This window comes from Mustela lutreola, chromosome 5, assembly GCF_030435805.1.
Source record: "Mustela lutreola isolate mMusLut2 chromosome 5, mMusLut2.pri, whole genome shotgun sequence".
NCBI classification, from domain to species: domain Eukaryota; kingdom Metazoa; phylum Chordata; class Mammalia; order Carnivora; family Mustelidae; genus Mustela; species Mustela lutreola.
In genome coordinates this window covers 40533426-40561199 of record NC_081294.1, presented here as the reverse complement: position 1 = coordinate 40561199, position 27774 = coordinate 40533426, and the positions used below count along the sequence as shown (strand labels likewise).

The 27774-nt window shown below is 37.6% G+C and overlaps 2 protein-coding genes across 5 annotated transcripts; both read right to left on the bottom strand.

The window, feature by feature from the left end:
- On the bottom strand, positions 1 to 9349 carry LOC131831333 (ovomucoid-like). 4 transcript variants are annotated; one of them, XM_059173449.1, is made up of 4 exons: positions 8983 to 9349; positions 8061 to 8086; positions 5919 to 6049; positions 1 to 176 (listed from the first exon to the last, which is right to left on the bottom strand). In XM_059173449.1, exons 1-4 carry the CDS (start codon positions 8987 to 8989, stop codon positions 101 to 103), a joined length of 240 nt encoding a protein of 79 aa, XP_059029432.1. In that variant the 5' UTR covers positions 8990 to 9349; the 3' UTR covers positions 1 to 100. The 4 variants fall into 4 exon arrangements, 2 of the variants coding, with proteins under 2 accessions (XP_059029432.1, XP_059029431.1); XM_059173448.1 differs by having other exon boundaries at positions 9215 to 9349; XR_009353601.1 differs by lacking the exon at positions 5919 to 6049.
- Positions 9350 to 24280: 14931 nt separating this feature from the next.
- Positions 24281 to 27774, bottom strand: LOC131831125 (serine protease inhibitor Kazal-type 9-like). Its single transcript, XM_059173344.1, has 2 exons — positions 27635 to 27774; positions 24281 to 24326 (listed from the first exon to the last, which is right to left on the bottom strand). Exons 1-2 carry the CDS (start codon positions 27772 to 27774, stop codon positions 24281 to 24283), a joined length of 186 nt encoding a protein of 61 aa, XP_059029327.1.

Here is a 27774-nt window from a genome sequence, read left to right as displayed (position 1 = left end):
GATTTATTAATTTTTTGAAAATAAAGTAATACCATGAATTCCACTTTTTGAAGGAAAAACGATGCTTAATTCAGATGGGTTCACTCCTGACAAAGGAAAATCATGTCACATCCCAGACTTTTTCGGTCTTTTTGCATTTTCCATTGTACTGAATACGAAGAGTGAGTTTCAAAGCTCTAAGAGAAATTGATATAAATATTTAGAGACCATTTATATGCAACATAAGCCTTCTAACCTAGCTGTACTCCAGTGAGGATTTTAAGGGAAGGGAGGCCTTGATTTATAAACCCCTGACTTACAGAAAATCCATAGCTACACAGATAGGCTCTCCCCTCACCCTTCCTTCACCCTGGGGAATCCTCCACTTTGCAATCATGGTGAAAAATTATTAGAGCTTTTAGCAAATGTGTGAACTTGTATGTTAAGAAGTACAGGGAGGGACAAACAGTGGTTCACTGAGGTACTCTCAGGAAGTTTTTTCACTTTTCTGAACCAGAATTGCCTTACTTGTAAAATGGCCATTACTGTGGGTACCTACTGAGAAAGCTCTTTGAGGCTCACTCTTTGAGAGTACTCTATGAACTTCAGGCAGGAAGGGTTTTTATTGTTTAGGGCAAAGGACATAGAGGTCAAGAGCAAGATAAAGACACCAATGTGGAAAACATAAATGAAGATATTTGCCCTTTTTGGCCAAATATAATAACATCAAGCCAATGACTACATTTTGTTCTAAATTATAGTTAATGGGCTTTTGCTATTGCATTTTTCATGAAAAAGTGGTCCATTTTTTTCATGGATTTATTTATTTTAGAGAAGGAGGATGGGCAGAGGGAGAGGAGGAGAAAATCTCCAGCAGACTGCCCGTTGAGTGCAGAGCTGCAGGTAGGGCTCCATCTCACAACTCACATCTGAGTGACCTGAGTGGAAATCAAGAGTCAGATGCTTTACCAATGGAGTCATCCAGCAGCCCCCGCCCCACAAAAATGGTCCACTTTAAAAAAATAATAAACTAGCCACATAGGAGCTACTGGGCAATGATAAAAATGTTTGTCTTCTATAAATACTTCCTATGTGACATTGGGCAACAATTAACTTTGGAATCCATTCTTTTTATATGTAAAAAAGGGAATAATTATATTCCTGCCTTCAGGGCAGTATGTGTGGGTCTCACAGGTGCCTTGTTTGAGAAAGTGCTTTCTAAGCTGCAGCAGTCTTTATGATCATGCATTATTTATGATCGTAGTATATTTTTTCCCCTTTTCCTGCACCTAGCACAGTGTCGTGAACTTACAAGGTACTTATTAAATATTCATGAGACAAATTGATAAATATGAGAAATTATTCTGAAAAATCCTAAAGCTCTAGCCAAATATAAGATCCTAGTCATAAGATATTGCAAAGTTTAACTTAAAGGCTCTGGATGTTAGATTTCTAGACTCGTCTCTTGGTTTTTACCCTTGTGAGCTATGAGATCTTGGATATGTCCCTAAATTACTCTAAGCCTCAGTTTCATTATCTATAAAATGGGAGTGAATACCAATACCTCCTTCACAGGATAATTTTGAATATTGAATGATTTAATTACTATGTAGTAGCATATACAGTGCCTGGCTTGAAATAAGCACAGAAGTTACATCCATTTATTTGTAAGTTTTCAAAATCCCCATCCTGTATTCTCTTTAATGTGTTTTATAGTTCCATGTATATAAAATGAATATATTTTTCAAAAGTCTGATCATACCATATATATCATTTTGTATTCTCATATTTTCCCTTGTTTAAACTTAACATCGTCTTGTGCTTATTTTTAGAAAACTAAATATGTAATGTCTAGTAAAATTTCTTTTTATTAAATATGTCTTAAAAAGGATGAGCCTTGAAGCAAAATGTTCGGCCAGAGCCTTTGGTTTGCCCAAGCAGATCAATCTTCCAACTGCCCCAGGCTGCATAAGTAACGTACTGGCAGAACCTGAGCCAAAACCAGAAGGATGGAGGGAGACACATGCAGAGAGTGTAAAGTTGTGCTTGGTCCCCTCATCTTATCATGAATGCATCCTGGCCCCAGATTTGGAATGCCTCGAAAATCTGAGAAGAAAGAAACTGCAAGTTAAAGGAGATAAATGTGACAGCTGGGGACTCAGAAAATTCTTATGTGTGAATTGTCTGAAATGGCCAAGCATGAAAAGCGCAATGGATTTCTCAACTGGACCAGGACAAAGAGAAGATTGGCAGTAGGGCATAAGTGTACTAAACATCAGGGAGATGAACGTGGACAAGGATATTTAAGTGGCAGTGCCATGATAGGAAAAGGGAGTCAGATTTTATCTAAGAAAATTGTATTTCCCTCCACTGCTACTACTGTCTTTGAACTCGTCCAAGAACAATTTGGAAAATGAAAACCTTAGAAAATACTAAATTTCTAGCAGAGTCAGAGGGCATTGGAGCACTGATATTTGTAGAATTACCATAAACAGTGACACAGTTGTTTTCTGTGACTGTTTCCCAAGAAGTATTGACTGCAGTTGTACTACAAATTATTGAAACCCATCATCTACTATTAGAATATTTAACTTTTTCCTAGTATGTTACTCTTAAAACTACTATGTTGAACAGATCTATGCATTATTCTTTGACAACACCTTTAAAATTTTCTAAGGATAGCACCCAGAATAAGCCAGAACAATTTAAAAAAGAACAAAGTTGAAGAATCTACCCTTCCTAATTTCCAACCTTATGGCAAACTTCAGTAATCAAGACAGTGTGATATTGGCATAAGGATGGATATACAGACCAGTGGCATAGAATTTGAGGCTGCAGAAATAAACCCTTGTATTTATGGACAATTGATTTTCAACAAGGACATTAAGATAATTCAGTGGGTGGAAAGAATAGTCTTCAGTGAATGGTACTGTGACAATTGGATATCCATATACAAAACAATGAAGTTGGATGTCCTGTCCCATACCATATACAAAAATTAACTCAAAATGGATCAAAGACCTAAGTATAAGAACTAATAATGATAAACCCCTTAGAAGAAAACAAAGGAGTAAATCTCTGTGACCTTTGGTTAAGCACCGGTTTCTTAGATTTGACAGCTAAAGCATAAGCACCAATAGATAAATTAAACATCACCAAAATTAAAATCTTTTGTACTTCATAGGACATCATTAATAAAGAAAAAAGACAAACCACAGAATGGGAGAAAATACTGCAAATAAATATAAAGAACTTGTATCCAGAATATATAAAGAACTCCTATAACTCAACAGTAAAAAGGCAAATAATATTATTAAAAGGTGAGCAAAGGATTTGAATAGATAGTTATTCAAAGAAAATAAGACAAATGGCTAATGAGCCCATGAGAAGATATTAAACATCATTTGTCATTAGAGAAAGGCAACTCATAGTCACAAGATACCAATTCATACCCATTAGGATGGTTGTCCTACAAAAGATGAACAGTATCACCCAGTAAGTGTTGATGAGGATGTAGAGAAAGTGGAACCTTCATATATTGTTTATGGGATTGTAAAATGTTGCAGCTGCTTTGAAAAACAGTTTGACAATCCCTCAAATAGTAAACATAGAGTTATTTTTTAACTTGGAAATTCCACTCCTAGGTATTTACCCAAGAGAAATGAAAAGGTTCACCCAAATTGTACATGAATGTTCATAGCAGCATAACTCGTGATAGCCCAAAAGTGCAAACAACCCAATGCTCATTAATGGACAAATGGATAAAAGCAATGTGGTATAGCCATGCAATGGACTATTACTCCACCATAAAAAGGCATGAGCAGATACGTTCTACAACATGGATGTACTTTGATAACCTTATGCTGAATGAAAGAAGTCAGAAACAAAAAGTCACATATTGTATGATTCCATTCATACTAATTGTTCAGAATAAGCAAATCCACACAGACAGAAAGTAGATTAGTGGTTTGCCAGGTCCTGGTGCGATGGTAGAAAGGATACATGTTTCTTTTTGATAAAATTTATTCTGAAATTAGATAGTGTTGATGGTCACTCTACACTCTAAATACACTAGCGACCAGTGAATTGTATACACTAAAAGAGTAAATTGATTATTCACTCTGCTTTTAAAATAACACCCTAAGGATAAATTCTTAGCAACGAGAAGTTCTTTTTCATTTCCCTGAAATGGGATCCTAGGGAAGAGCTAAAAATAAATTTGGAGAAGGGATAGTCTGTACAGTTTCTTTCCTAATAGAAACTTCAGTGTGTGCCATGAGATTATTCATGACCACTACATATGAGATGAGATCTTGAGATTGTCTGGAAGATACCATTGCACTGGCTGAGGATGACTATGGTATAGATCATATGTCTGAGTGAAGGAAAGAATTGGTAAATATGGAAGGAGAACTAGGGCCTAGATAGGAAGGCCTATTGATGGGAAGGTGACCAGTTATTTTGGTTTGTCTGAGATTGTTCTGTTTTAGCACTCAAAGTCTCACATTCCAGAAAAACCTTCATCCTCAGGCACACCTAGATGGTTCGTTGTCTAGTTGGAAGCAAGACAAGGACACTAATGGCTAGTAGTTACTGAGGGCCTACCATGACACAGGCGTTATGCTAAGGGCCCCTTCTGCAGTATCTTTTTCAGTTCTCACAGTCAGCTTCTCAGGTAATTACTGAGGTTAAGTTATCTGTTCTAGGTCATATGGTTTAAATAGAAGACCTCAAATTTCAATCCTAGTCTATAGAGTCAGAGCCTTTAGTCTTACCCACCAACTCAGCTGAGAGATTAAGCCAATGCAGTACTTCTAAAACTAAAAAAAAAATGAATTACTTATAAAGGGTGCTTTAAATTTAAAAATGCTTTTTATGCCCAGGGTCCCATTCACCCCCCTTAAGAACCCATTTGCTCATTTGTTCATTCATTCAACAAGTACTTATGGTGCTTACTTGGCACTAGACACTGTATTAAGTGCTGAGAATAAATCCCAAACCTGCCCTCTGACTTCGTGGAGCTTATTTTTGGTGACAGGCCAAACATAAACAGCAAAATAAAATATCTGGCAGTTACGCTAAAGATTATGAAGGAAACAGAAGCACATGGAAACTATCAGAGGTAAATCTATTTTAGGTAGGATGGCCAGGGGAGGCATCTATAAGGGAGATGCATTTAGACTGAAGCTCAGATAATGAGAAGAACAAGTCCTATGAAAAGCTGAGGAAAAAATTCTTGTAGGAGAGAGGACAGTTTGCCCAAAGGTCCCGAAGCCGCAAAGAGCTTTGTATGTTTGAAAATACCAGGAAAGAAGAGTCAGTGTTCATAATGTATTTAGGAAGTAAAGCAGGAAATCTTATCTCAGACGTGTCGATGAGAAGTTGAGGTAGGGAGGTCTTATCAGAGTTCCCAGTTACCGCTCAACCACAGGGCAGGACCCAACCTTCTGACTCAGTGCTGGGACTTGCTGCTTTAGTCTTGGGTTGAAAAGCGTGAGTTTTCATACAACTGTGATTTTCAAACATTTTAGGAACAGAAATTTTTTTCACATATAATCTCTTATTGAAGCCTAATGTTCAAAACATATAGAGGGTGGCTTCTCTCCTGGGGCTGGAGGTGGGGCTCCCAATCCCAGGGGTTTAGTCCCCGGTTCTCCCCACCCCTCCCCTAATGTTCAGTCAGCCAAACTGAAACCCAAGTGACACTTTTAACTTACAGAATCACATCTTGAAGACTTCACACACATTTTCCAAAATGTGTAGAAGGGTTTTGTTTTTTGTTTTTTGTTTTTAGTTTTAATTCCAGTGTAGTTAACATACAGTGTTATACGGGTTCCAGGTGTACAATATAGTGATTCAGCAGTTCCATAGATTATCAGTCAGCTTCCCATTAGATTCTTAAAAGAAGTTTCTGTTTTGTGTATGGTGTTTTCACTTACATGTTAGCGAAGCAGTACACGCAGGTATTAGAATATGTAACATTATTAGAAGCACATAACGGGCTGACTCTTATGGAGCATGTATGTTTCTTTTGTATAGACGTCCTTTGATAATAACTGCATGAAACGCCCTAAAACAAAACTTACAGGTCAAACTGTCTATCCTGTAATGATCTCTTAATGGCTTCTAAATATTAGTGCTTGGAAATTTTATTTTGTGCAGACAGGACATAATGATAAAATATGTCTTTCTTCACATTATAAACATCAAAGCTTCCTTATCTTAAATGCAGCAGTCAGAGCCTTTGGGATGTCCACTTTGAAAGGCAGATGAGGCTATACAGCCCCGAACTTCAGCTGTATAAAATATATCTGTAACTTGTTAGAAGGGAAAAAACGTTCTGGGAAGAGACAAAAATGCCTACAACCACTGTCCAAGTGCTTCTGGAATCATTTTAGTTCATCAAAACCCCCTTTAACTGTGGTGCCCACATCAAAATACCCTGCGTGGTCCCACTCTGGTATTGGCTATCATCCAGTCCTCTGGGGATTAAGAGGCTGGAATAGTGAGCAGAGATTTCCTTAATATCTCCTCATTTTATTTTTCTTCCTTCATAGTCCAAGAGTTGGAGTAAGCTGGATTTAGAGGACTTGTGTGACAGTAAATTATCTATAGGTAGAAGGGGGGCTTGGAGAGTTCCTGAGCACCATGTAATGAGCAGATAAGGAGTGAGTTGCCACAGATTTCTACTTCATTGGCTCAGATCACAGTATATCCACATATCCATAGATCAGGGGACTGCCCTGTCTATGAAACTTAAATGGCCCTTGTTACCGACAGGAGTGTTTGCCAATTTCAGTTATTTGATTCATAATTCCTTCCAAATTCATGGCCATTTTTCTTTAAAAATATTTTTCGTTGAATGGGTTTCTTTTTTTTAAACTTCACTACTCATCCTAGAATTATCCTGAACACAAATATCCATGATTATCTTGGATTTGTAATTCTATTTTTTCCTAACATGCTTTAAAGAAAAGCTGTGACTACTGCAATAAAAAATATTCATTGTCAAATTAGCTAAAATCATCACTAATATTATTAGAAGATACTCAAATAACTTTAGGGGAAATACTTTTTATGTCTCTCATCTCCTCTTTTAATGAGTAAGACTACAAGGTTTGTTTAGGAAGGCTTTACCAAAAAATGGGATCTTTACAATGGGTTCTTACAAGATGAAAATGCTTTCTAAAATTGGATACGAGTATGAAAAGAAGGATAATTTGATTAGAGAGAATTATATACACAAAGACAAAATTGAAATAGCATGGAATCCAAAATAGCTTAAATTACCTAGAACTAAGGTGAGAAAAGGGAATTCTGCTGTTAGGAAGAAAGAATCTAAGTTGAAGAAGGTATTGTAGAGCATGCAAAAAGAAGGTATTGTAGAGCATGCAAAAAAAAAAAAAAAAAAAGAGCATGCAGTACTAGAAGTCACTGTTCTAGAGAGAAAGATATCTCAATCAGATTTTCATTTTAGAAGGCCGACACTTATAGTGTAGAGTTAATACAGGAATTGGCAAGCTTTTCCTATGAAGACCTAGGTAGAAATATTTTATAATTTTTAAGCCATGTCATCTCTATTGCAACTACCCAGCTCTGTTGTTGTAGCCTAAAAATAGCCAGCGACAGTACATAGAGTAGTGAGCATGGCTGTGTTCCAGTAAAACTCTATTTCCAAAAATAGGTGGCCATAGTTTGCCAACCCCTGTATCAGACTCAGTCCAAGAAGACCATTGGGTGGCCATTGCAATATACAGGCAAGAGGTGAGGAGAACTTAATATGCAGGCAATAACAATGAATTTAGAGGTAGGAAAAAAAATGAAAACTAGAAATAAGGAGCTTTCATTGCTAGTGGTATATAAGGGGATAGAGGAATTGTGGAGACAGAGATGAATCCTGGTTTACCCCAGAATCTATTTTGACAGAGATGGGTAGATTGAACCACGTGCATTGTCATTGTGTATATCAGAAGTGCTCAAATATTAGCAACTTCATGTGGTTTAATATGGTTCCACCTTATAGAAATACTAGAAGCTTAAGGCTGTAAAAATCATTCTCATGTAAGAAGTAGAAAACTTACCTTGACTGGACGTTGACCAAAAATATCTGAAACAAAAATGTTTAGGGAAAAGGATCAAGTAAAAAATGTAGTATTGAGGTGTGACCAGTTAATTAACCCGTTAAGGAATCCCATATAAGTTAATAACCATGAAAATCTTAGAAAAATATGTGGCTCCTTCATGCAGGATTTGCCTAGCCATGCCTGATTCCCCAAACACTTCCCCAAATACACTTAGGGTCCCACTGGAGAATTCAACCATAACACATTCTTGGGTTTCTTACTTTAGGCAGAATAAATTTAAAACCAAGCTTCAGTCTCTGGGATGCAGCAGATCATCTGGGCTGCTCAGACATTGTGTAGACCCCTTTTAGACAAAGTCTAGTTCTTCATAGTCAGCCTGGCTACCTGCTGGCATACCTGCCTTCTTTTTTGACTATTGCCTGTCTTAACTATCCTCTTTCCAAACTACCTGCTTATAAGGAAATGTCTTCCTCTGTTTGGGATCTCTGTGTCAACACCTGCTTACCTAAACTATTAAAAATTCCTATGAATTTCATATTTTATATTCTACTTAACAGCCTGACTTCTTTCAGCTACTGTATCTGGATGTCCTCCCTGCCTCCCCTTCCACTTCACCACTCCGCTGGCAGAGTTAGTTTCACATCATGGGTTTCCCTTCCCATTTTGCTGGAGTAAATTAGAAAAAGCTGAGCCCTCTCTTGAGATTTGATAACATCAGGTTGTGCTCTAATCATAAGCCATGTTAGAAGCTAATACTGCTTTGTGTAAAAGGAATTTAAATACACACACATACACATACGCACACACAATATACCAGTGTGTGGGAGTATGGTGGGAAAGTATTAGGAAGAGATGGGAGGGGAGATGAAATTGATTATCAACTCAAGAAAACAAATTATTTGTCAAATAGTGACTATACCTCTCATCGATCATCTTTTAAGATATCTCACGTCTGAACCCGCTTATGGCAGAGTTTTTAGAATATGGAAAAATGGATTCATTCTGGTTGAGGTAGTCAATTCATCTCTGAGAGAAATTTCAAAGTTTCAAAAATCCATACATCTAGAAAAAAGTTCCTGTTGGCTTGTTTCTTCCCTTAGAAGAAAATCAAATGTTTACTCCCTCTCCCAAGTTCTTTGACAAATCCTTACATGAGAAATAGCTGGTAGCCAAAATAGCCACAAAGAAAGTTTTCATCTTTTCCCAAAAGGAACAATGTGATTCATCCACCAGAGTTCCCTCTGTCAAGAGCTTCCCAGCAGATCTTGGAGGCTCAACTCTCTTGAACTGAGGGTTCTACTCATTATGAGAACCTGAGACCCCATTATGAAGTCACCTTGCAAATGATTTGTTTACATATGACACCAAGGACAAAATCACTGGGTCACCGAAGACCAAGAATACTCTGCAGGCCAAAATATTTCATTTGTAATAGGCCATAGGGCTGTGGTATGATACCATAATTTAACACTGATTTGTTTGATTGTGAAATTATCACTGGGTTCCAGAGAAGTACATTCCATTTTTTAACTAGCAAGAAGAAACAAATGTGAAAAAGATTAACTTAGAGTGAGTAATTCTGGAGAACTTTTAAAAATTTACATGTCTGTCTTTAATACCTACTCCCTCCCACCCAAAGATTCTAATTCCGTAGGTCCAGGGTATGACTCAGATAACACACACACACACACACACGCACACACACACTGCATAGTAGAGTCTGATTCACCTCTGCACTTGAGAACCAATGGATTAGGATACCACAATTTTTTACTAAAGGCTAATTTTCTGGGTCTCTTCTTCCTTTACTGCCTAATGGCAATTTTTTTTCTGTCTTAGTAGAGCAATCTTTTTATCTTTTTTTATTGCAATAGCCATTCCTACTTTCCTAGTCATAACATCTACTATTATATTTAACATAAAGTATATTAAAGAAATAGCCAGGATGTATACATGGAAACTCAAGTCTATTATGTGATTTCTGTTATAATACTTGGATTGCATGATAAGGCGGAGACCCAGAGATCATGAAAAATCAATAATTCTGTGTTGAAGATTGTGTTATTACCAGGTGAAATAGGGCTTAGTTCAGACTGCTACTAAACAAAGACATGAAGTTTGACGCTTAAGGAAGGGTGTGTTATCCTATGATCAGTTCTCACATTTCCCAGGAATACCAAGTTCTCCTAAGCACTAGGAGTTTGAATAATAAAGACAGACTATCTTAGAACAGATCATTCTTTCTACAGTGTGACCAAGATTCTTTGCCTGACTAACTTTAAATCAGGCTCCTGATCTCCTAGGGCCATGTGGGCGATTGCTTGTATACCTTTGTTTTTGTAAGAACCCTGCTAAGTCAGTTTAACCACAATTATATTATACAAATATAATTATTTTTACATTAATTGATTGACAAATAAAATCACAAGGTATTTGCCAGGACTTTTTAAAAGATTTTATTTTAAAATTGTAAAATATTTGAAGTGTACACTGTGATGATTTGATGTACATTTATATTGGGAAAGGGTTTTCCCCCATCTAGTTAGTTAACACATCCATCACATAGTTATCCTTGGAGGTTTTTTTGTTACTATTTTCATTTTTGGTGAGAACATTTAAGTTCCACTCTTAACAAATTTCTATTATACAATACAGTGTTTTCCACCATAATCTCCATGTTTTACATTAGAACCTCAGCACTTAGCATCTTATACCTGAAATTTTCTTAGTATGATTGGCTGAATTTAAACCTGGGAAAACAGGCTCCAGAGCTCACCAACTTAACCACTGTGTTTTGTAACTTTTTGGCTCAACATAAAGTGTTGAGCCAAGTCTTACTCTTCATTGCCCCCCACCCAGCACCTGGCACATGATGTGTGAATAAGTGCTGATTAAGAGATTATGAGCAAACAATTTTCTAAACCTTTGACATGTCAAACAATGGAATTTCCCAGTAGTTATAAAAAATGTGTTGTCATAACGTCTTTCAGGAGAAGAATATGGCCACCCATCTGTGAGGTGACAGTATCTCAGAATCCTCTGGGCAGAAGACAGTCCTGGGAGCTGCTGTTGCCTGGGGTAAGAACAAGAACACCAAAGAAAGGTAGATCCAGAGGCAAAGGCAAGGACAAAAGGCAAGAGGCAAGTGCTGTGCTTGTGGGGCTGAAATGACGAAGGACAGTGGAATAGAATGAAGACAGATGATCCAGCATGGCCAGCTTGGCCTCCTCTACTTACATCGTATTCAAGTAAGAGAATTCAACTTGATTACTGCTTAGTGATTTAAGATGGTAAAAGCATGCTAGAAATATTTGCTGAGCTGAGAGAAGGCTTCATTTAGGAAAAGAAAGTTTAGAACCAGAAAGTGGAAACTGGGGTACAAGACCTCAAACCCCTCCGGAGTACTCTCTGAGCTGCTGGTATGGATTTTAAAATACTTAAGCCCAGAAGAGCTTATTTAAACTCACAGCCTAAAATATATACATTCTCCTTGATACAATAACTGATGACAAGGCCTTTCAGTGTTTTATAGGGGCAAAGGGGGGCAGGATAACCAAATACTACCCATGTTCCTACAACTACTAGTGATTTTCCAAGCACATTCTAATAACAATAATGATAATCTAATAATAATAATAACAGTAGCAGCTACAATAGCACTTACATAATTTAACGTTTTTAACATTGTTACATGTTCTGGGTGCTTCCCTTCCATATGCTATCTTTTACTTCTTATAATATTTTTTTTAAGTTTTTATTCAAATTCCAATTAGTTAACATATAGTGTAATATTAGTTTCAGGTGTAAAATATAGTGATTCAGCAGTTCCATACATCATTTGGTGCTCATCACGAGTGCCCCCCTTCATCCGCATCACCTGTTTCACCCATCCCCCCACACTACCTCCCCTCTGGTGGCCATCAGTTTGTTCTCTGTAGTTAAGAGTCTGTTTCTTGGTTTGTCTCTCTCTCTCTCTCTCTTGTTTTTTCCCTTTGCTTGTGTTTTTTGTTTGTTTGTTTGTTTCTTAAATTACACGTATGAGTGAAATCATATGACATTTGTTTTCCTCTGACTTATTTTGTTTAGCGTAATACTTGCTAGGTTCATCCATGTTGTTGCAAATGGCAAGATTTCATTCTTTTTAATGGCTGAATAATATTCCATTACATATATATATATTATATGTACCATATCTTCTTTATCCATTCATCAGTCAGTGGATACTTGGGCTGTTTCCATAGTTTGGCTATTGTAGATAATGCTGCTATTAACAATTTGGGGCATGTATTCCTTCAAATCTATATTTTTGTATCTTTTGGGTAAACACCTAGTAATGAAATTGCTGAGTAGTAGGGTAGTTCGATTTTTAACATTTAATGAACCTCCATACTGTTTACAAAGAGCATCCATACCAGTTTGCATGCCCACCAACAGTGTAAAAGGGTTTCCCTTTCTCCACATCCTTGCCAACACCCTTCATTTCTTGTGTTGTTTTGATTTTAGCCATTCTGACAGATGTGAGGTGATATTTAATTGTATTACTCTTGAAAAGTAAGTATTACTGGTACCATATTAAAGCCAATGCAAAAGGAAGTTCTTCCCCTGCCCCCCCCCCCAAGTATTACACACGGGCCTAGCTATTACTCCCATTTTAAAAAGGTAGTAGCCATTCTGAGATGATGAGTGACTGATTTCTGATCATAAGCCAAGGTGAATTTGAGGCCAGCACTCTTTGACATGAGCACCAGTGTCCTTCCCACCACAGTTTCCCATCATGTATGTTCTGACAGGACCCTCCCTTCAACTCAATGAAGTACAGTTACTTCTATTTGCTTTTTTGCCAACTGATGAAGACTTCTGACTCCGAAAGCTGGAGTAACTGGCCCAAAGTCCATGGCACAGTCAGTCCTTAATCCATCTTTTGACTCTGAATCCAATGCCCTTTCCATCTGCAAAACGGGGGTAGAAGTACCTATTTCATATAGTTGTTAATAATATGAAGTGAGTTTATATACACAAAGCACCTAGATGAGTAGCTGGCGGATAGAAAGGTCTTTACATATTTGCTGTAATTATTTTCACTCCTTCTGGCATTCTTGCTTGGAAAGTGATTTTTCTGAAGCACAAGTCTGCTTCAATAGTGCCTGCTTATGATGCCATGCCAGTCCTTGCAGGATGGAGGCTGAGTGGCTCAACACTGCACATATTGGTCTGTGCTATCCTGGAGCACCTCCATAGCCTCAGAGATCACCCAGACTCCATCCTCTCCCCTCAGCCACATACTGCTTGCTTCATGTCCAATGAACTTTTCACTCCATCCAAGTCAGGGTGATATATTTTGGTGCCTACATCATGTACTCCACTGCCTCCCAACTGTTTACTCAGCAAATCCCCCCCCCCCCAAGATAGGCTCACCTAATCATCTCACACTCTTCTGTCATCCTTTTGTGTTATATCAGCCTACATGCTTCATAGGAAGGCAAAGTGACATGTATGTCATTTGCTGTATGGAACTTGTCCCTACTTGCCTGAAACCTGAGGACCCTGAGGTTTACCTTTTAACTCTTGCAGTCTTTTGAGGTAGACCCTATTAACATTTCCTTTAAAAAAGGAGACGGAAACCGAAAAAAGTTAAGTACATTTTCCAAGATCATATAACTAGTAATTGATGAGCCTATTACTGAAACCCAAGTCTGTGACTTCAAAGTACATCTTCTTCACGTCTATGCCAATTTATTATTCTCTTTCACTTATGAAGCATAGCCTCAAAGAGAATTTAGAGTGTCACTTACATTACCTACCCATTAGTTGAAAATTTTTATTGCCATGTATGAGAAGTCTCTAAAGAATATTAATAATTTTCATTCTGAATCAAAATGAAGAGGTTAGACCACATTCTTCATTCCCTGATGAATAAGTAAAGAAACATGGCATTTTATAATAATACTAGCTAAATGTCTTAGAATTCTTACTATGTACAAAGGGCTATTTATAGCCCTTCGCAAAAATTATGGCATTTATGCTCACAGCAATTCAATGAGGTAGGTATTATAATTACTCTCATTGTATAAATTATTCTCATTGTGTATTGTCAAGGTCCAGAATATCCAGAAAATTAAAGTGACATGTCCTAGTCAGATAGCAACAAAGCTGGGAACTAACAGAATTCTTTCTGACTCTAAGGCCAGTGCACTTCGACATTATGCTCCATTAACTCTATTTAATAATAGTTTGAATCTAAAATTCTTAAAACCAGCTTTGACACTTAATAAGGTAAATACTCAGGTACATAACAAAATTGTGTGGCATTTCGGCTTTATCTCTGATGATTCTAGATAGAGGTTTCTAAATCATATCTTTTACATATTAAAAGATGTATGGAAGAGCTTTTAATTTTGAGAGGGAAAAATTCATCCCAATTTTGAGATTGCGTAAGAGTAGTAATTCTATACCACATGTTATATAATGACCATTTTCCTTAATCAAAACCAATTTTGGAGGGGGACAGATCTGATTTTTGTTTTGGTTCTTCGTCTGTGCTGGCTGATATGGGGTTCCCATCAAGGCTTCAAATCAAACTGTTTGATAATGATCAGTTTAGACTCACTCAGCAAGAGTGGTGATGCTATGATTGCTCTTCTGGGGTGAGAATGGAATATAAGAAAGAGGGACTGAGACTGGGAAGAGGGTCATAATAGAATTTGTTTGTTAAATGATGCTAGGCTATATTCAGTACTCCATAAATATGGAATTGACAAATTATATATTTTATATTCTTTAAATCTTCTGTCAGTCATAAATGACAAGTGGAGTCAGTGTTGATTTCTACCCAATGAAGTAAGAATATTCTATTGGCTCGAATACGTCAAGAATGGACTATCTTTTTAGCAAGAGAGTTTTTGTATCAAAGCAGAACCTAGATGATGATTTCTTCTCAGAGATCTCATAGGAAGCTTTCTTACATTGAGATTAGATGAGCTTTATGGACCCACCAACACTGAGATTATGTGATTCAGTGATTTCTCAGTGGAGAAGAAAATGCATTAAAACAAAAACAGACTTGCTTGTCCTTAAGATGAAAAAAAATCTCAGAATTTCCTAAGCACATTTTCTAGGATCATAAGGAGCTATTGCTCCCATGCTGCTAAAAGCAGCCAAGGGCAGTAAGGTGGAGTCAAGAGAAGTGACCTGCTATTATAAGCCTAGCCCACTGAGGCTTGCATTATATCCTAGCCAGATGTGTCATCTTTATTAACAAATGGCTGCTTCTCAGAGCAGTGCCCTAGAACAGGTTTAAAAGATTCAGTGAATCATGCAAAAAGTTTCCGTGTGACAGGATTACATAATATAACCTAAATTAATGCTGTCTTAGCCCTTTACCCAGAGTTCTCTTCAACTGAAAGTCTGCCAGATTTGTTTCCAGACTGGACATAGAACAGAGGAATCCATCCACTGGTCTTGGTTGGCAAGACTTATGCAATAAACCATGCTCTACAGTGATGTATGCTTTCTTGGGAGCCCCAGATGTTATGGTATAAGTAAAGCTAATGGGAAAGTTAGCTGGATATATATTGGGAATATACCTGTTCTCAGTTGGAATCTACTTATTCAGGCTTCCTGAGGGGAACGTCACCGGCTTCCTCAAACTGAGAATGACGGTACATGTAGTTATCTTAGGAATACAGTGGTGCGAACTGGGCTTTTCCTGTGCTTTGTCCATGATGGCTTTGTCTCCAAATAGGACTAACCTTTAGAAGACAAGTAAAGTTAGAGCCAGAGACCTCCATTGCATTCAGTATCAGGGGGCATACTTAGCTAATGATACCATCAACTGCACCACCATTGTCCAAAAGGGTGGGCAGCTCTTGCACTTCATATAGTGCCTAATATTAGGCAGTAACTTAACAAAATGAAACATTTTTTATATATGCTTCTTGCTAAATGCTACCAGGACTTAACTATACAAAATGATGATTTCAAGGAACCACTCTATGGCTCTGTGCCTGTGACACTGGCAGCTCCTCTTGCCTTTGGAGTTCACGGGCTAGCAGGCATTCTCTACAACACCAATGGACATAGTACCCTTGGCCTGGACAGGCTGTGCAGCAGAGAGCTCACATTTATCTCTCTGTGAGTAATTAAAAACAGCCAAAATCGTCCCTATGGGCTGCTCTGGGGATAGGGATTATGATAGTGCCTAGGGAACATAGTGCTTAATTGTTTAAGAACGGGTCAAACTGAGCTCTTGTCGTGCATAACTCTGCCATTTCCTACTAGTGTTGGACTACATATCAGTCGTCACTGAACTTTATTTTTCTTAAGTGGGAAAACAGATTCATTCACTAACTTAATTCTCTCTCTTTTTTCTTTTTCTGAGCTCTGATCATGCCCTAGAAATAAATTAAGTGCTAGATTTGCCATGGTAAATATTATAAATACCCTGCTTATCTTCTCATAAATTTAGTACTAGGGTTGTTTATGAATTAAATGAGTTTATGATGTAAAGCATTTAGTATAGGACATGGTCCAAAGTTTTCTTCAACTAATATTAGTAAACTCAGAAAGTATAAAGAACGGTCTTAAAAATTCTGAAAGAGTTCTCAATTACAGTTTTTCTCTGTGTCTTCAAGGGCTATATTTAGGACAGATAAGGGGGTAAATAATATGGCGTAAATCTAAGCTTGATAAAAATAAGAAGTTTTAATAGAGTCCCCCATTAATAATGGCCTTCCCACTCAACAGGTTCAAAAAGAAGCTGCATAAATACATTTTAGGATGCCTATAAAGGCAATTTCTGCATTGAGCATAAGGATTATAACCATCAGTGTTTTATGTTTTTTAACTATAATAATAATTCTTATAGAGTTTATTATGTGTTATTATTATGTACTATGCCATGAACATTCTAAGCACATATTATCCATGAATTTATAATCCCTACAAAAATTCTACTAGGTGGGTAAACAGACTCCTAACATAACCAATGAGGAAGAGAAGATAAGCCAGAGATTTCAAAACTTGCCCAAGTTCAAACAGGTATCCAGTGGAGGAGCCAGGAAATCTTACTGTTGCCCAATATAAGAAATAAATAAAAGAGAGGCATATCTGAATTGAAGAAGGAGTAGAAGGTTCTGACCTGTGCCTGCTTTCAAGCTGCTCAGGCAACTCCAAGAGCTTCCTAGTCTTCCTTACAATAACATTTAAAGACCACTGGTCTTCTCGAGTGGTTCTTAAATGCTACTACTTGGTTCAGATGAGACTTTTGGGGAAAAATAAGAACGATTTAGTAATAAAAACAGTATATGATTACAACTATCATTTCATGTTATAAAGTAATTATGACAGTAGATTAGGGATGCCTGGGTGGCTTAGTCCGTGGGGCATCTGACTCTTGATTTCGACTCAGGTCATGATCTCAGGGATGTGGTATTAATCCCTACATCAGGCTCCCTCCTCAGTGGAGAGTCTGCTTGAGATTCTCTCACCCTCTCCTTCTGGCCCCCCTCCATACACACGCTCTCTCTCTCTCTCTCTCTCAAATAAACAAATTTTAAAATAAAGTAGGTTTTATATATATATATATATATATATATATATATATATATATATATATATTTAACTGCAGCTTGGAAGTCACAACCTGGGCTTTTTGTTTTTATTTTTTAAAGTATTTGTTGAGATTTTTATTTATTTTTATTTTTTTAAAGATTTTTATTTATTTATTTGACAGAAAGAGATCACAAGTAGGCAGAGAGGCAGGCAGAGAGGGAGGGGGAAGCAGGCTCCCTGCTGAGCAGAGAGCCCAATGCGAGGCTCGATCCCAGGACCCTGGGATGATGACCTGAGCCGAAGGCAGAGGCTTAACCCACTGAACCACCCAGGCGCCCCAAGTAGGTTATAATTTTTATTAAAGTTTTTATATAAAAAAATGGCAATGCTTTATTAGTCTCCCAATAGTTACATTTTTTTTTTAAGGTTACTGTGTATGCTGGTTATTTCAAGAGATTAGGGAGGAAAGAAAAAAAAAGACAAAAGAAAAAATTAAATATTCTTTTGGCATAACATTAAGCAAAATGGAATACAAAATTGCATTTATGTATTACTGCCAAATGGAAACTGTATCATGCTGTACGGAAAAAGTGATGTGAGGTTTCCTGAAAATTGTGGATGATTTTTTTTTGTCGGATATTTACTGTTGTTTTTTTTTTACTTTATTTTGCAATAAATAATTATTAAAAAGAAATTTAATGGTCTATGATATCCAGAAATCTCTGAATCCCTGGTTCAGTATTTGACGTCTTTTTTTTTTTTCTTTCTTTCTTTCTTTCTTTTTTTTTTTTTTTTTACAATGGTTTCTGTCACAAGATTCACTTGATTCTGTGCTTTGTTCTTCATGGGAGGTTTCAATGAGAAAGTGGAACTGTTCTGGTCAGTGACATAATGCCCTACCCCACCCTGTATTCCTCCCTCTATAATCTGAGCCCCAATATGGACTAGTTTCCTGCTCCATTTAGCTCTGTTTTAGAAGAGTAAGTCTCTGTTCTTGAGGAAAGCATGTCAAAGAGGCCTCTAGATACTGGAGAGGGAAGAGGATGCCAAAAGGCAAACATATTGATGCTTTTCACTTAGCAGAGCTTAAATTCAAATTGATACCAGAGAAAACCAACTTCTTCTCTCCTTACCCACCTTCTTATCTTTTCTCTATTTTGTCATATGCCATATATACAAAAGAGTGTTTATAATACTCGTGTACAGTTTAAATGCTAATAGCAACACAAAGGCTCATATGTCTATCAGACAGTTTAAGACACAGCCCAAGTTCTTTCTTCAAAAGCTTTTATGTGCCTCCTCCCTAACTCCCATTTTTTGCTGTAATTCACGCTGCCAGTTCCCACCTTACTACATCCCCATCTTCCTCTCCTCTGGCAAAGACCCTCATGCAACCATAGACTAGAAACATTTCTCCAGCTGTGAGGAATTAAGTTTGTTCTTCTGTTCTCTGCCGTTTGCTAAATAACACTGTTTTCTCTTGTTATTTGCAGGCAATGTAGAATTTAGTGTGGCACTCTTAATGGCATTAAGATGTTCGATACATGGCTTTGAATATATTTAACCTAAGTTTGTTTTCATTTTTTTCCTTAACAGTTTAAAAATTATGTGTATATGTCAGGCTGCCTAATATATATCAGGCAATGGAGAAAAAAAAATATCCATTTGGACATAAAGATAAACGGACCGAATCCCCAGTTCTCAGGGGGCTCCAAACCAAAATACACATATTTTTTCTTTTTCTTTCTTCCTTTCTTTTTTTTACACCAAAAATGAGGATAACTTAAAAAACTTTCCCAAGTCTCCAGTGGGAGTATATTTTCATTGTGGTCAAACCACTCTGTTGCCTTCTGTGGCTATAACAGTGATGGTCTCTTCTAACAGGAGGTTCATAGTGTTCTCTCAGGACCAGATCAGGCAGGGGTTAGGCAGGGTTGGGCTTGTGTTAGGGTGGAATTGGGGAGAAGACAATGAAAAGCCAGAACCTATCTATTGTGCTTAGGGGACAAGGTTAGGGTGACTCTAGATTTTTGTTGTTACTGTTTTCGAAATCATTGATTTACTGTTTGCTAATTATGTGCCAAGCTGAGTATGATGTATTGTATGTATAGGTTGATTCACACCAGTCCATAAGGAACTGTCCCCACTCTGAAATGCAGGAACTAAAACTCAGGTTCGACCAGTAACTCAAGGTTATTCGGAAGTGGCACATCTAGATTTAATCCCCGGGCTTTCTATTCCCAACGCCCCGTTGTTGTTTTTTTTGTTGTTTGTTTGTTTTGTTTTTGTTTTTGTTTTTTTAATTTCCTTAGGGTTTTTTTTCTTCATTTTCTGAAAATTTTACAAAACTGAGCTATAATTGACATATAACATTGTATTAGTTTTAGATATTCAGCATAAAGATTCGATAATCGTATATATTGCCAAAAGATCACCATCTTAACCACTATGTTATAGAAGGTTCATGAATAATTTCACCTGACATGGAGCACATGGTAATATCTAAAGGGTATGGCAGCAAACAGATGGTGGTTCAGGAAATCCGTGGGCCCCGTAGATAAACAAGAAAGAACCAGAGCCCCAATAGGCAGCCCAGACAGGGCAACCAGGGATGTGACCAACGTAACAGATGTCCACCAATATTTTGGGGTGCCTGCCACTGAGCTCCATTTCTGGAACAGGCAGAGTGGAGAAGGCAAGAGCAGCAAGAGCACAAGCTAGAAGTGCAAGCCCAGAGGGCTAGGCTGCTATACAGGTTACAGAGCAGGGCCTTAGGCTGGAGAAGCTGCCTTGGTCAGAACAGGGGTCTTGGGCTTATGGAATGAGATTCAGGAACAATGGGGCAGAAGAAGAATGAAACCCAGAAGCCAGGCTTACTCTTTGATGAGTCAGTCATACAGGGCTGGGCTGCTTCCAGGCTTCGTTATTTTAACCACAGAGACTATTTTTGAGCATCAAATGACTCACATCCTAGGAAATCAGCGCCTAGGAGTCTGGCAAGTGGAACGATCAGATAGTTTCCTGGGCTCCCTAGAGGCATCTGTCACAACCGCAGTAGTTCTCTTCCAGCATTTCAGCAGGCACTCACAAAAGGCTTAACTTCAGTTGACTCAGAGTTCCTTTTCTTAAGAAATTCTGAAAAGTTTTCAGGATGTGTCCCTGTGGATAGGTTTTGTTAAGGAGTGTTTTTGTAGATCTGGCTTCTGCTTCCTGTACTATTATTGTCAATTAAAATTCCACAGTCAATGCTTCATCTTCTCTTTGATATCCCAGAGGGACAGGAGTTACCTGTTCTAGAAGGACTGGTTTATTGGCTGTAGTAGTGCTTGCTTTGCTGAACTATGAGGAAGAGCTAATTAACAATGAGACAGAATGAGATTTCTTAGAATGTGAGTAGGCCTCAGTTCTAGCAACAGATTTTAGCTATGGATTTAATTGTTTTTCTTTTATTTGTACATCTTTTAAGATTTTATTTCAGTTTCCTCTTCATGTTACAAATGACAAGGATTTGCAGGGTGGTGTTGCAAGAGATGTCTGTAGAGGATAGAAATGCAATGGGGAGCTTTAGGCTGTAGGTGAGCAAAATGACTGCCATTTAAGCCACTGCCCCAACTTTGGAAAAGCAGTCATCACTCTCTCTTATTTGTATATCTATGGATTCTTTATATAGGTACTTGAAGAAGCATTCAGAGTTTGGGTTGGTGCAGATGCAAACAGATGCTATATATTCCAGTGCCAGAGAAAGATCAGGAGGTGACATCTGATTTCAGGGTTATCTGGGAGAAGACACCACGGTTTCCTTGCCTGTTGATAGAAGTCAAATTCAATTCATCTTAATTTAATTCAGTTAATTTATTACGCATTCATCAAATGCCTGCAGCATGCCAGCTATGATCTCATAATATAGCAAAAGAAACAGATGCTTACAAATTAATGAGGATATACTATGATGCTAGATACTCTGGGAGGATTATATAAATGAATGAATACATAGGAGATGCTCATTAGAGAATTAGGAGCTTTTTAGTGAAGAGAGCATTAGGGATGAGTTTTTTCAATGAGCGGTAATTGGTGAGATAAAGAAGTGGGAAAGAGAATTGGAGGAAGAGGGACCAGGATGTGCACCATGGCAAAGTGTGTGGAGGGTTCTGAGAGTGGTCACCCGTCTATTTCATAATGTAGAACTGAGAGAGATGGAGAGATGGAGAGAGAGATGGAGAGAGAAGTGGCCAGCCCTCATGGACTTATAGACAGTGAGACTCACTGAAGTAATTTTAGCAAGGAGATGACCAGGTAAGATTTGTGTTTGAGAACTATCCTTCTGGAGACAGTTGGAAATGAACTGTGGGCATGGATAGTAGGGAGGCTTGGGAGAGTGGCTGAAAAACATGAACTGGCCAATAACTGTGCTAGTTTGTTATGTTGCTATCTCCTGCTGCTCCCTGTGCTTGGAATGATGCTTCTTAATCCCATGGCTACTGCCTCCCCCTTCCACTTATCTCCACTCATGCCTCCATTTTCCTTTGCTTGACTTCTACCCATTATTTGGTTTCTGGTTATAAATCACCTCAGGAAGGCCTTGGAAGGTCTTTCCTGATGGCCCTAGTTAGTCTAACTTTATATATATATATATATATATATATATATATGCATTTGATATTTCATTAATATTATTCTGCCTATGTAAACTTAAAGCTTCACAAAGGAAGGATGAATTTTTATATTTGTGTGTTCATTGATGCATTTCTAGCATCTAGCAAAAAGTGGATGTTTAATATTTGGTGAAAAGACGAAGTCCAAGTCAATATTTTCCATTTCTTTAAAAAGTTTCTTTGAAAAGTGATTTTAAGTAGTCCTAGTGATGATGGTCTTGCATCATTCAGGAAAGAACAGCCACAACAAAAAGTGAAAGAGGAAAAAAAAAGGAAATAAACCACCCCAGAGCACACCATTCTACTTGAATTCTTTGGAAATTAGCACAGATCATTTTGTGGCCAGTCTTGGTGTCTGAATCTCTAATTGACTGTGAGACAAAAACAAAGCTCAAAAGGATTTTTTTTTTAAGATTTTATTTATTTATTTGACAGACAGATCACAAGTAGGCAGAGAGGCGGGCAGAGAGAGAGGAAGGGAAGCAGGCTCCCTGCTGAGCAGAGAGCCTGATGTGGGGTTCGATATCAGGACCCTGAGACCATGGCCTGAGCCAAAGGCAGAGGTTTTAACCCACTGAGCCACCCAAGCACCCCAGCTCAAAAGGATTTCTATTTTCTCTTTCTCTCTCTTTGTGGAGAATATATAGTTAGATTTTCATATGTTATATGTATACATAATGTGCTGGTATAATCCAGTTGAAATATTGCTTAACCTTGATTCAATGTTAATAAACATATTTGCATAATATCAGTTCTCTACAAGATGCTATACTAAGCATGGCAAATTCTTTCACAGAATATAAGCTCCAAGAGGGCAAGATCAAGTCTATTCTATTTACCATTGTATGCTCCAAATCCTATCTCAGATACTACCAACAACCAGGCATTAATAGATATATGTTAATTGCAGAGATGCACAAATGGATTACAAAGATGTGCAAGGCATCCTCTCTGTTCTTTGGAACAGATAGTAGGATATTTGGAACATCAAATAATATGTTTTTGAAACATATAATAAATAGTGAGATCAGATAAGTTTCAGGTCCTAGATCTGAGACCAAACTTTAGCAGGATAAGTCAGTCAGAGAAAACCAATTATCATATGGTTTCCCTCATATGTGGAATATTATAAATAGCACAGAGGACCATAGGGGAAGGGAGAGAAAACTGAATGGGAAGAAATAAGAGAGGGAGATAAACCATGAGAGTCTTATGATTCTGAGAAACAAACTGAGGGTTGCAGAAAGGGAGGAAGGTGGGGAGATGGGGTAACTAGGTGACAAGTATTAAGGAGGGCACGTGATGAGATGAGCACTGGGTGTTATACACAAGTGATGAATCAACACGCTATCAAAAACTAATTATGTAAAAAAATTTTTTAATTAAAAAATTGTGTACTATATATTGGCTAATTGAATCTAAATTAAAAAAAACAAAACTTTAGGGGAAAAAAACACATGGAAGACATCAACTAATTCATGGGAATTTACATAATTTTACTGGGCATTTGATTTTGACCAATCAAATTTCACAAACATGTATTCTAGTAGAAAATAAAGAGCCGTCTCAATCTAGGGCAGCTTTCATGTCTTAAACATAAGAAACATCTAGCAAAACAGTATTTCATGATTCTTGTACTTGAAGACTCCCATTTTTTTCTGTTCATGTTTCAGGAATTCACAAGAACTAAGTTATGCACAGGAGGTGTTTTTCTAGCCTGGGCTAAAAGAAGGCATCAGATTCAGGTCCTTTGATTTTCTGGTTCCTGCTTCTGGTCTTAGTTAACCCTTTTCTTCCAGGACGTGGCCCTAAGGTGGTCCCTTAGATATCACCCAAAAGTGAAACAAATCTGGAAGATTCAACTCCTAAACAAAAAGAGTCAGACATATGTTTATTTCATGTAGGTCTCCTTTATTGTACAAAGAAATCTGGACATGATGGTGACAAGATTAGGCAATGCGGCACAGGTTATATGGGAGAAGTGTGTTTCGTGTGAACTGGAATCACAAGCTAGATTCAACACTCTCCAAAATGTTCAAATTTAAGTTTGTTGTTAGTTTTTCTGTGGAGAGAAAATAGCAACAAATGAAAATTGCTGATGCCATAGGCATTTTATTAGCATCCGGAACTAATTAGCATTCACTAATGAACCCACCCCCCACAAGGTACTCAAGTTGGTCCACTTAGTGATGTTTTTAAAAGGAGGGAGTGACTGGGAGCACCTGGGTCACTCAAGTCTGTTAAGGGCTGCAGGGTCCTGGAATTCCCATTGAATCTGTCTCCCTGCTCAGAGGAGAGCCAACTTCTCCCTCTTCCTCTACTCCTTCTCCCTGCTTGTGTTCTCTCTCTCTGGTTCTCTCTCTACTCAAATGAATAAATAAGATCTTTAAAACAAAGATGGGGAGGGAGTGACTGCAATTTAGAAATATTTTAGCAACTGGTGCTGGTTATGTAAGGACGATGCTCACAATACATCATAATCAGTTTATATCCCTGAAAACATATTTAATGAATTTCTTATCTAAAGGAGGCACATTTAGAAACCTTTTTTCATCAATGATTTCATTATAATGTCACATTTTACATTTTTCAAAAAATACTATTTCTCATAAAGATAGTTTTTTCTGGGGTGCCTGGATAGCTTAGTGGGTTAAGCATCTGACTTCGGCTCAGGTCATGGTTCCAGGGTCCTAGGATCCAGCCTGGTGTCTGGCTCCATGCTTAGTGGGGAGTCTGCTTGTCCCTCTCCCTCTGTGCCCGCACCCACTGCTCCTGCTCTCTCTGTCTCTCTGTCTCTCTCTCAAATAAATAAAATCTTTTTAAAAAAGAAAATTTTCTCATTAAAAAACAAATCATAATGGATTAAATCACCAAGTCCACTAAAAAAAAAAAAAAAAAAAAAAAAAAAAACCAGAACAATATGTCATCAATATTGGGTATTTGTTTTCATTCATGTATGTTTTTAAAAAGGGTCCATATGTTTCTATACATTCTGGTGTATCATGCACCATCTTATATTTCTCGAGCTGGTACTAGCATATCTTTCAGGTGATTATTTTGTAACCTTTAAGCTATATTTGGCTTTTGTTCAAGTTTAATTTTTATTAGAGCTTCAATATATGTTTTGTTGAGAAATCATACTGAAACAAAAATTTCTTTGGAATTTTTAAATATTATCCCCTTTTGTGCCAATAATTAGGGGGCTCTAATTAGTGCATGCCTAGGAGGAGGGCGGTTCCTTGTCCCTGGAGATAATCAACTGCACACTGGGATGACTTGAGTTATTTGTAGAGCGAGTTCAAGCAGTAGACGAGTATGTGGACATTGAACTAGATGACCCTCAAATTTCCTTCCAACTTAGAGACTTTGAAACTGGAGCTCAATCACAAGGAAAAGTTCAGAAGGAACTCAAACACTTGGAAGCTAAAGACCACCTTGCTTAAGAATGCTTGGATCAACCAGGAGATCAAAGAAGAACTGAAACAATTCATGGAAACCAATGAGAATGAAGACACTTCGGTCCAAAACCTATGGGATACAGCAAAGGCGGTCCTAAGGGGTAAATGCATAGCCATCCAAGCCTCCCTCAAAAAAATTGAAAAATCCAGAATACACCAGCTTTCTCTACACCTTAAAGAACTGGAGAATCAACAACAAATCGAACCAACTCTACACATAAGGAGGGAAATCATCAAGATTAGAGCTGAGATCAATAAGGTAGAAACCAGAGATACAGTAGAACGTATCAATGAAACTAGAAGCTGGTTTTTTGAAAGAATCAATAAGATCGATAAACCATTGGCCACACTAATCCAAAAGAAAAGAGAGAAAGCCCAAATTCATAAAATTATGAATGAAAAGGGAGAGATCACAACTAACACCAAGGAAGAAGAAACAATCATCAGAAGTTATTGTCAACAGTTATATGCCAATAAGCTTCGCAAACTAGATGAAATGGATGCATTCCTGGAAAAATATAAACTACCAAAATTGAACCAGGAAGAAATCAACAACCTGAATAGACCGATATCTAATAACGAGATTGAAGCAGTGATCAAAAACCTCCCAAAAAACAAGAGCCCTGGACCTGACGGATTCCCTGGGGAATTCTACCAAACCTTCAAAGAAGAAATAACACCCATTCTCCTGAAGCTGTTTCAAAAAATTGAAGCAGAAGGAAAACTTCCAGACTCTTTCTATGAAGCCAGCATTACCCTGATCCCCAAACCAGGCAAAGACCCTACCAAAAGGATAATTTTAGACCAATATCACTGATGAATATGGATGCTAAGATTCTCAACAAGATCCTAGCCAACAGGATCCAACAGCACATTAAAAAGATTATCCACCATGATCAGGTGGGATTCATCCCTGGGCTACAAGGATGGTTCAACATTCACAAATCAATCAATGTGTTACAACAAATTAATATGAGAAGAGAGAAGAACCACATGGTCCTCTCAATTGATGCAGAAAAAGCATTTGACAAAATCCAGCATCTGTTCCTGATTAAAACGCTTCAAAGTATAGGGATAGAGGGAAGATTCCTGAACCTCATCAAATCTATCTATGAAAGACCCACAGCAAATATCATCCTCAATGGGAAAAAGCTTGCAGCCTTCCCGTTGAGATCAGGAACAAGACAAGGATGCCCACTTTCACCACTCTTGTTCAACATAGTATTAGAAGTCCTAGCAACAGCAATCAGACAGCAAAGAGAAATAAAAGGTATCCAAATTGGTAATGAAGAAGTCAAACTCTCTCTATTAGCAGATGACATGATTCTTTATATGGAAAACCCAAAAGACTCCACCCCCAAACTACTAGAACTCATACAGCAACGTGGCAGGATACAAATTCAATGTACAGAAATCAGTGGCTTTCTTATACACTAACAATGAAAACACAGAAAGGGAAATTAGAGAATCGATTCCATTTACTATAGCACCAAGAACCATAAGATACCTGGGAATAAACCTAACCAAAGAGGTAAAAGATCTGTACTCGAGGAACTACAGAACACTCATGAAAGAAATTGAAGAAGACACAAAAAGATGGAAGACCATTCCATGCTCTTGTATCGGAAGAATAAACATTGTTAAAATGTCTATACTGCCTAGAGAAATCTATACTTTTAATGCCATTCCAATCAAAATTCCACCGATATTCTTCAACTTAGAGACTCTAGTTCTTTGATTTATTCTTACTGCCTGAATATGCACAGATCCAAAGACACTAAAGACTCCAAATTCTATGTATTCATCATATTTACATATTCATTGTACCCTAAACCACTTCTAATTGAGGTATATTTGCCATAACACTTAATTACACCTTAAATATAGAAAATAAAAATATTTCAACACTTACTGAACTTCATAACAAAAGAAGCAATCATTAGGGTAAGTTTCGCCATCAGATCCACAAATTGGTGCATATATTTCATAACAAATTCCCTCTTTTCCTGGTGGTAGCTTCTTATATTTACTGCAATCAACCTGGAGATACAT